Source organism: Cololabis saira, chromosome 18 (genome assembly GCF_033807715.1).
Source record: "Cololabis saira isolate AMF1-May2022 chromosome 18, fColSai1.1, whole genome shotgun sequence".
Classification (NCBI taxonomy): domain Eukaryota; kingdom Metazoa; phylum Chordata; class Actinopteri; order Beloniformes; family Belonidae; genus Cololabis; species Cololabis saira.
The window spans coordinates 31,698,649-31,709,121 of NC_084604.1; the positions used below are offsets into that span (position 1 = coordinate 31,698,649).

Here is a 10,473-nt window from a genome sequence, read left to right on the forward strand (position 1 = left end):
ATTCTTGGCTTCTTCTTGTTTAGTACTTCAATACTTTAACTAGGGATTCAGCTTTATTATATAAACTGTAATCTAAAATATATATTTTGCTTACAATAAATCCTGGGTATATATTTATAGTAGTTTATTTATGTAATGTGTCACTTGTGACGTGTACCAATCCCCCGGTTAAATATGACCAGAATATCCTCAATGAAGGTTAATGAGGAAATAAATAAAATGGACATAATAATAGTATTAATAATAATGGCTCACATTAGATTAGATTAGATTAGATTAAACTAGATTGTCCTTTATTCCTCCCTCAGAGGGGAAATTCGCCTCAGCAGGAATTACACACAACACACGCATGCAGCGAAAGGGTAAAAAGAAAAGTACCGTAAAACATATATAATTACAAAATATAAACAGTATATACATTGGAATGAAAATAAAAGTAGTGTAGTATAAGAAAGAAAGAGAAATAGTGCAAAAAAAAAGCAGGCAGGATGTTTATGAGTTAGACAGATATTGCACATTAGGGATGAAAAGTTTCCTGGAAAGGATATAAGAAATTGATTTTTGACAATGAGATTGTATATTCAACTCTGTGACCTGGGTGGGATAATATTAAGGCACTGCACTGCACTGAAGGTTAGATTTTCAAATTGGACGGATCCAGGTGTGAATTAAAGAATTCAGTCCATGTTTTTAAAGTTATAGCTGAAATTGATGTCATGAGATTGATCTGATGTCTGAAAACGCAACTGTGATACCCTCACACTACTGTCGTTAAAGCGACAGTTTCTGTTGCAATGGAGTTTGCTGCGACGGCAACTTTGCTAAATCTCTGGATCTAATTTAGTTGAGTTGGTGTATGTAGGACTATACAAATGTAGGAATGGAAATGGCACTGATATGCTGACATGCTTCACAGTTTGTTTGTTGTTTTTTTTCCTCAAAACTACATCTATTATAAAAATAAATTGTGATGGTTTAAGACTTAAAGAAACCAACTGTGGTATTATTATACATTCATATAAGATTGATCATTAAATAGAATATTGCATGTATACATATATATTCTTGGCTTCTTGTTGTTTTAGTACTTTATTACTTCTATTGTGAGGGGATTCAGCTATATTATATTAGCTGTAATCTAAATATCATATCTTTTGTCTACAAAAAATCCTGAGCATATATTTACAGTGGTTTATTTATGTAATGTGTCCCTCGTGACGTGTATCAACCGGTTAAATATGACTCCAGATTAAACACGCCAGATCACGTTCAGTCTCTACCAGAATATCCTCACTGAAGGTTACTGAGGAAAGAAATAGATAGTATTATAATACTATTTATATATACTATTAATATATATTATATAATAATAGTATTAATAATAATGGCTCACAATTAGGGATGAAAAGCTTCCTGGAAAGTGCAGAAGAAGTGGACTTTTGACAATGAGATTGTATATTCAACTCTGTGACCTGGGTGGGATGATGGTATTAGAGTATAAAAATGAGAGAAATATGTTTTTGTCTAATGTAAATGCTTCCTCTGAAGGTGCAGAGGTGGGTAGTAACGAGTTACATTTACTCTGTTACATTTACTTGAGTAAGTTTTGGGAAATGTTGTACTTTTAGGAGTAGTTTTGAATCACTATACTTTTTACTTTTATTTGAGTAGATTTGTGAAGAAGAAAGTGTTACTCTTACTCCGCTACATTAGGCTACATTGAGCTGTTACTTTTCTTTTATCCCTTTTATCTGCGTACGCGTCAATCTCATGACATCACTGAGTGATTCTTTGGGAAAAATGTTTGTTTTTGCATGTTTTGTCACATACACACAGACTCAAACACACACAGAGTTTCTATGAGTTAATGGGCTTATTTTAGTTCTGCCTGGTTAAAAAAGCAAAGTACAAAGGCTTGAAATTTTGTGCTACTTGTGCTTAATTAATTTTTTTATTCTGTTATTATTTTATCTATTTCATTATTTATTAAAGTACTTGAATTTACTTTAAGATTATTTTAATTAAGCTATTTTTTATTAATTTTAATTTATCTTATTATTTTATTGATTTAATTTGCCTGAAGATGATTATTTTGTACTTTTGTCTGTTTGAATGGTTGTGTTAAAAAAATAAATCAGACGTTACTCAACAGTTACTCAGTACTTGAGTAGTTTTTTCACTAAGTACTTTTTACTTTTACTTGAGTCATATTATTCTGAAGTAACAATACTTTTACTTGAGTACAATTTTTGGCTACTCTACCCACCTCTGTCCAGGTGTGAATAGAAGAATTCAGTCCATATGTTTTTAAAGTTAATGCTGAATTTTTTTTTTTTTTATTGAACAGAATTTTTTAAACAAGAAAAACACACTTTATACAAAACTACTAGTAGAGGAAATATAAGAAAAAAGAACATCCTGGAGGTTTTATGAACAAGAGACATATAAACAAAAATAAGAGACAGGTAAAGTCAATACAAAGGAACAGTAAGGCATTTCAAAGCAAATAGCATCGACATTTCGGAAAGAGACTTAAAATAAAAGATACTTTGATATATCGGTTACTAATTTTTTTGCAGAGTTATTTGACTTACGGTAATACTTTTTAAAGAAACAAAAAAACTTTGAAATCATTAATAAAAAAATGGAATGAGGGCTTCATTTTCTCCACTTACAACAATGTATGTGGTATTTAGCCAGTAAGAGAATGACATTAACTAAGAAGGACACTGATTTGTCAATAGTATCTATATAAAAAATAATGTTAACGATTTCTAAATTTGGAATGTCATTTATTTTTAAAGATAGCCAATTTCTAATTTCTTGCTAAAAACTTTTTGAGACAGGACACAATAAAAACATGTGATCAAGTGATTCTTCCGATTCATTGCAAAAAACACAGGGGTCAACTTCAAATTTAAATCTATGTCTCAAGAATTCAGCGGTTGGATACATTTTACTAATCAATTTAAAATGAGTTTCCTTGACTTTGGGGGGAATGGTTAATGCTGAAATTGATGCCTGAAAACGCAACTGTCAACTTAAGAAAATGTTTAAAAAAGAGAAGATAAGTGCCTACAAAAAAGAAGAAGGAGAAAGAGAAAAAATTAGATAGAGTGGTATTTTTTGTTTGTTTTTCTTGTTATAAATATATGTATAGATAGATTGGTGTTCAGTAAGTCAACGTAATTGTATTAACAGAGAGGGGCAGGTATCATAAGTTTTCTTCTTCCTGCTCCTTTTCTTTCATGGTGATAATGTGTACTTCATGAAATGTTGTACAACATTATTGAGAATATATACCATGAATGGAATAAAATGAAATGAAATGAAAGTTTTTTTTCACTTCTTTATTTCAAATTGTCAACAGAACATTATAAAACAAACAAAACATACATAGAAACATTTGATGTCAGGGGAGCAGTCACAGACAGAAATTATAGATCAGTTCAAAAATATTTTATACCCTAGTAATAACTCAGAGGTTCGGATGGCTTTTCTATTTTTAGAATATTGGATTGTTGCAATGTATTGTTTGAATTCATTTTTAAAGGCCGGAAAGATGGTATGTGATTAGAGAATTTCGATTTGTGAATATGAAATTTTGCAAGTAACAGAATTAAATTGATGATGTAGCCTAGTATTTATTTGCTTTACTAGAGGTGTAAGAAAAGAATCCAAACAATACATGTTCATATGAGAGGGAGAAATCAGAGTCAATATGATGTGAAATCAGTGAGCAGATATCTTGCCAAAAAATAAATGAAATGAAAGTTAATGCTGAAACATGATGCCTGAAAACGCAACTGTCATACTCATCCCCTCCCACTCCTGTCGTAAAACGTGGGTTTTGTGTCGCGATCGTCGCTGCGAGTGCGACGGCGCTTTGCGGCAGCGCTTTGCGGCAGCAGGGAAGTCGAGGGGCGAGCGGAGACAAACGTCGCCAGCGGACACACTTTACCGCCCCGCGAAACCGGCAAATGTGCTTGAAATCCGGCGAGCTGCACGTCCATTGAATGTCCCCCCCCTCGCTTAGTCGATGAGCTTGTGTTCCTCGAGTCCCAGGGCGTGAATCTGCACCTTGATGCGGCGGGATGGCCACGGTGCCGCCCGGGCCTAGTAGCGCTGCGGCCGCGTCCCCCGTCCCCGGCGCAGGCGCCGCCTTTCCCCGGAGAGGGGGCGCCGAGCCGCCGCCGCTGCTGCAGAGGTCGGTCCGGAGGAAGCAGAGAGGCGGGCACCTGGACATGCAGAGCCCGCAGGTGAACGGCTGCTCCGAGAACGGGGTGTCGGACTTCTCCCGGTCCGAGGACGGGTTCGGAGCAGGGAAGCAGTTCGAGCATGCCAAGCCCCCCCGGCCGCCGGGCGGCGAGCCCCGGGACGGGGGGGAGGAGAGCCCCGCCGCCCCGGTGGAGGAGCTGGCCCAGCTCGACCTGGGCCAGGACATCCGCTACGTCCGCTACGAGTCTGAGCTGCAGATGCCCTGGATCATGAGACTCATCACCAAGGACTTGTCTGAGCCTTATTCCATTTACACCTACAGGTACTTCATCCACAACTGGCCGCAGCTCTGCTTTCTGGTGAGTACGAGAGAAGAATCGATTCTTAAGATTCAGAATCGATTATCAAGATTTGATTCGATTCCGATATTGATTTGGTTAGTGTTATTAAAACTGTCTTTTGAGCTGTTGCAATGAATTATATGACTGTAGTTACTAGGGGTGGGTATTGGGAAGGAAAATATTGATACAGCAATATATCGCGATACATACATTGAATATCGATATCGTATCGGGAGACTATGTATCGCGATATATTGCCGTATCAATATTTTTGCCACCCCTAGTAAGGACCAATCAGCTCCCAGAATGCTGATAAAACTGCTTTCAGAAACATCATGTGGGTCAGAATTATCAAACAGATCCAGGGAGGAAACAGAGACGGATGAAATCGGTTTTATTTTTTCCCACATTCCATTTTTATTTGTTAAATTTTTGGTCTATTTTGGTTTTTAATTTTTGAGCATTTGGTTTTTAGCCTTTTTTGCAAATGTAACCCCAAGACAGTGTATATTATATTGAGATTAAACAGCAAGTATTGTCAGCTAATGATCCACAATAGCTGAGGACAAAAACATGAATCAGTATTAGGGCTGGGGATCGATTCAAATGTCAAGAATCGATTCCGATTCTTAAGATTCAGAATCGATTATCAAGATTTGATTCGATCCAATTCCGATATTGATTTGGGTTAGTGTTATTAAAACAGTTTTTTGAACTGTTGCATGAATTATATGACTGTGGTTATGCAAAATATTACTACTAGTATTATATTGAGATTAAACAGCAAGTATTGGCAGCTAATGATTAGGGGTGGGTAATGGGAAGGACCTCACGATACGATACACATTGCGATATCCCGATTATTATATTCTACATAGTTCACCGAAAAATTAAAAAATGCATTACACATCTTAAAATCCAAGTAGGGCTGGGGATCGATTCAAATGTCAAGATTCCGATTCTGAAGATTCAGAATCGATTATCAAGATTTGATTCGATTCCGATATTGATTTGGGTTAGTGTTATTAAAACTGTTTTTTGAGCTGTTGCATGAATTATATGACTGTAGTAGGAATGGGTGATATTTTACCGTTCACGATAAACCGTCAAAAAAATTCCTCACGATAAGAATTTGTCATCTCACGGTAAAAACGATAAATTCCCGTTGATGACGTTTTTGTGTAAAGCTGATTTATGGAAGGAAGGAAGGAAGGAAGGGAAAAAGAAGGAAGGAAGGAAAGAAAGGGGAGAAGGAAGGAAGGGAGGGAGAAAACAAGGAAAGGAGGAAGGAAGGGACAAAAGAGGAAGGGAAGAAGGAAGGAGAGAGCAGGAGGAAAGAAGGAAGGAAGGGAGGGAGAAAACAAGGAAGGAAGGAAGGAAGGAAAGAAAGGGGAGAAGGAAGAAAGAAAGAAAGAAAGAAAGAAATGAGCCAGAAAGAAAGAAAAAAGGATAATTTCCCATTGATGACGTTTTTGTGTAACAAACATGGCGGATCTGAGAGCGAGATAGATTTATAGTTACAAAGGTGGAGTTGAATTGGTATTTTTTTTATCGTCATTTTAATCGTTATGGGGATAAATGCCAGAAATTATCGTGATACATTTTTTAGTCCATACCGCCCATCCCTAGACTGTAGTTATGCAAAATATTACTACTCAAGGGCGTAGGTTTGGTCTCAACATTGGTAGGGACGATATAACAGCATAACCTGCATGTACTTTTTGCTGGGGACGGGACATTAATAAGACCAAACAGATTGGGTGAATCTGGGCTACATTTGTCACAAATATGAACCTAATTAATTGATAGGCTAAAATGATCAATGCAAAATAAATCTGTATTGACTTATACTAACTTTCATGTTTATCGAACGTCTCTGCTACTGCTTTTGTCCACAAGCACAGCCAAACTCAACAAAAAATGAAAGCTCCTTTGGGCTGCTTTAAGACCACATAAATAAGCCAATCAAACGTGTGTTTGAGGACCGGCACATTCAGCAAGTAAAAAGGGGTAAATGTAAGTCTGAACATAATGAAAATAATTCACTTAATAATGGTAGGGTCAGTTCTATCCTCACAACATTTGGGAAGACAATCTAAATTACCTTTTATATCTGAACTCATTATATAATGCAAATAAGGTTGCTTAAAAGTTGGTGGGGACTATTTGACAATTTGAGCCTCCTGAGTAGTTGGTAGTGTTATGTCCCTACCGTCCCTGTGCAAACCTACGCCCTTGTTACTACTAGTATTATATTGAGATTAAACGGCAAGTATTGGCAGCTAATGATGCTGTAAGGACCAATCAGCTCCCAGAATGCTGATAGAACTGCTTTCAGAAACATCATGTGGGTCAGAATTACCAAACAGATCCAGGGAGGAAACAGAGACGGATGAAATCGGTTTTATTTTTTCCCACATTCCGTTTTTATTTGTTCCATTTTCGGTCTATTTTGGTTTTTAATTTTTGAGCATTTGGTTTTTAGCATTTTTTGCAAATGTAACCCCAAGACAGTATATAAAGTAATGAAATATAGACAATTTATGCAATTATAACCTAACACTTTAATGTTTTCATACCTTTAAACATATTTAAAGGCAAAAACATGGCACCAGTTATTCTCGTGTCCAACAAAACATTCCTTTTTTGGGGATAAACAAAAAAAATAACCAAAAGTTGTAATGTAATGATGAAAAAAAAAAACATAAATAAATAAAAGAAAAAATCGATTTAGAATTAATAAATCAATTTTTTCAACACAGGCCTAATGTCTATAGATGATATTTTGGTATGATAACCCTTCCTGAGTGGCAGCTGGATCAGAGTTATCAGCTCATGAAGTTACCCACAGATAAATGATGATTCTAAATAGGGTGTATTATACATTTCCTGAATCCTTATGGTCCTGTGAGTATTCACGTTTTTGTATTTTTTATTTATTTTTTTTAATTTTTTTGTTCTAATGTTTATAAAACTAAGCTGGTTCCTTATCTCATTGTTATGTCATTTATGTCGTGTATTTGCATGATAAAGACCAGAGTGTCAAGTAAAGAAGTACAAATACTTCGTTACCTTACTTAAGTAAGAAATTTTGGTTATCTATACTTCACTGGAGTAATTATTTTTCAGACGACTTTTTACTTTACTCCTTACATTTCACGCAATTATCTGTACTTTTTTACCCCTTACATTTTAAAAACAGCCTCGTTACTCTATTTCATTTCGGCCTTTAAAAAAAACTTATCCAGTTAAATTGCTCCATCCGGATAGAGTGAATTTGGTTGTGGTTGTTTCAGATGTTCTTGTCCAGTTTTGTTCTTACATCCGTTCCCTCAGATTCCTGCAACTAAACTTGGATGTACATTCCAATAAGGTTAGGATAAATGAAACATGCCTCTGAAGTTTGACTTTTTGCACCATTACAATACTTATAGGCAACTAGTCATCATATCTCCTGCTCTCTGAGACACATATTAATGCTCAATAGTACACATATATGTTTCTTTAATATATTAGCATTATACTAATTAATTTTCAATGGCTTTTGTCCTTAATGGCTTTTATACTTTAAGTAGTTTTGAAACCAGTACTTTTATACTTTTACTTGAGTAAAAAACTTGAGTTGATACTTCAACTTCTACAGGAGTATTTTTAAACACTAGTATCTATACTTCTACCTGAGTAATGAATGGGAGACCGGTCTCACTTTGGCCCTAAATTAAACTCCGAGTCACCGTCAATGTGTATAAAAGCTGCCTGACTTGGTGTCTATATGTGGTATGACTAAAAACATGACTGACATGCAGGTTTGGTGCTACAACATACTTGGTTGTCAAAATTCCTACACGCCCTCAAACGCAACATATAACAATACTACAACAAAAAAAAACTGATGTAACAGCAGCCTTTCACTTTTACTTGCAGCTCAGTGTAATATTATCCAACTGTCCATCTGTATCTCCACCCACTTTCAAATAGTGCTAGATTTTGCTGTTCTTTGGACGTGGAAGAGAAAAGTTATAACACCCATTTCAAATGATGCACACCCAACAGTCGTTTGAGGTTCATGTTTCAGATTTCACTACTCAAACTTACAGATCTGGTGGAGTTTCACCAGCAGAAATAATATTTAAAGCCCGCAAATAACCCGTTACCAGCAAATGTATAGAAATGATTTATTAAAAGAGATGGATGGCACAGTTTAAGAGGAAAACACAATTTTTACATGTACAAAACGAATAGAAATTAATAGAAAACGTTTCTGTGTTTCTTTGTGTGGAGAAAAACAAGATCAGTATAGAAGCTGAATTAAATCAATGTCCAAACATAAAACTTTATATTATAATTATAACATGATACATGTTATATACATGGACATTTGAATAAGTGAATGCAAATGCAAGATAGATAATGAACTGGGAATTAGGTGTTTATATTTAACGCGCGCGTGCGTGCGTATATTTATTTAGGGCTGGGCGATATATTGAGATTTTAATATATATCGATATATTTTCAAACGCGATGTGGTACGAGACAATATCGTTTATATCGATTATTAATTTTTTTTTTTTTTTTTTTTTTTAATGATTTTGATATAGCTTATTTTGGGACAAATTGACTTGAATGTTTTATTTGAAATGTTTTGTCATTTGCACAACTGTCAACCTCAGTGGAAAAGTCTGCCTGTTACTGTCTACATTGTATTAATTGCACAGTGTATTTTAATTTAATTGTTATGCAGGAAAGGGATATTTTTTTATTTTATTCAAGAAGCATTTTTATTCTTTATATTCAGGCAGTTTATTTTTATTTCATTTGTTTTATACATTTTGATATTGTGCAGACCTCTGTTAATAAAGGTACCTGTGTGACATTTGGCACGAGCTTTGTATTAAAACTGTTTTTTTTAAGGGTTTGCCTCAGAAAAAAGTGAAGCTAACAGAGATGCTAACAGAGATGCTAACAGAGATGCTAACAGAGATGCTAACAGAGATGCTAACAGAGATGCTAACAGAGATGCTAACAGAGATGCTATGCTATAATGCTTGGGGGAAACCCCAATTATGGCACAGAAAAAATATCGATATATATCGAGTATCGCCATTCAGCTAGAAAATATCGAGATATGACTTTTCGTCCATATCGCCCAGCCCTAATTTATATATGTGTTATGTTTATGTAGTCTGTATAATTTAGATTAAATTTAGTGTATAGTTAACATATTACATAATATAAGGAGCTGTTTAATTAATATTGATGATTTAGGGAAGGGAGTGAAATTACATATTTTATACTTCTCACTCCTTGTTGTGTTATTTGATTACTATTTATCATTTGTCTTTCACTGCCGGTAAAGTTAGATATTGTTTTGGTTATTCTTTTGTAAGCAAATTGTTCTTTTATTTAATTTTGTTTCTTTTTTTACCATATATATTTAAAATAAAATAGTTTTCTATTCCATTTCCAAACATGTTAGACTTCAAAAAATCATGTCAAGTTTTGAAAAAGGGACATAATATTTCTCCTTTGAAGGGAAATCGAGCCTTTCCCTTTACTTGGTCCTTAATACCAGATGAGCACACGGCTTTGCTGGAACAGGCAAAGTTGTTAAACAGGCCCAAGTAAAGAGCAATGTTGTTTAAGTATATGCTTCCTCCAGTTGGGGGTTTGTACTCTGAAACATGCTCTCCCATCTCTGTTTATACCTTGAGCCTCAAGGTCGTAAATTTCCCAGGCAGCCTCCAATGTCACATGACACAAGAGGACGTGCAGTTTTTATTTAGAAAAAAAGCAAAGGGGTTGGAGGTGAGCTCAGGGAGCCGGGAGGTTTGGCAGGATGGCAGACTTCTGCTAGGTTTTCTGCAGACACCCTGGTTGGCTTTCAGAAGGATTTTAACGTTACGTGTGTCTCTTA

At 35.4% G+C, this 10,473-nt stretch overlaps 1 protein-coding gene across 1 annotated transcript in view; it reads left to right on the top strand.

Moving 5' to 3' along the window:
• Positions 1 to 3,898: 3,898 nt before the first annotated feature.
• The window catches only part of naa30 (N-alpha-acetyltransferase 30, NatC catalytic subunit), a 12,124-nt gene continuing 5,549 nt past the window's right edge, over positions 3,899 to 10,473 (top strand). Inside the window, exon 1 of the mRNA XM_061746996.1 lies at positions 3,899 to 4,577. Within this exon, the coding sequence (XP_061602980.1) occupies positions 4,095 to 4,577 (483 nt within the window). The 5' untranslated portion in view covers positions 3,899 to 4,094. The remainder of the gene's footprint in view (positions 4,578 to 10,473) is intronic.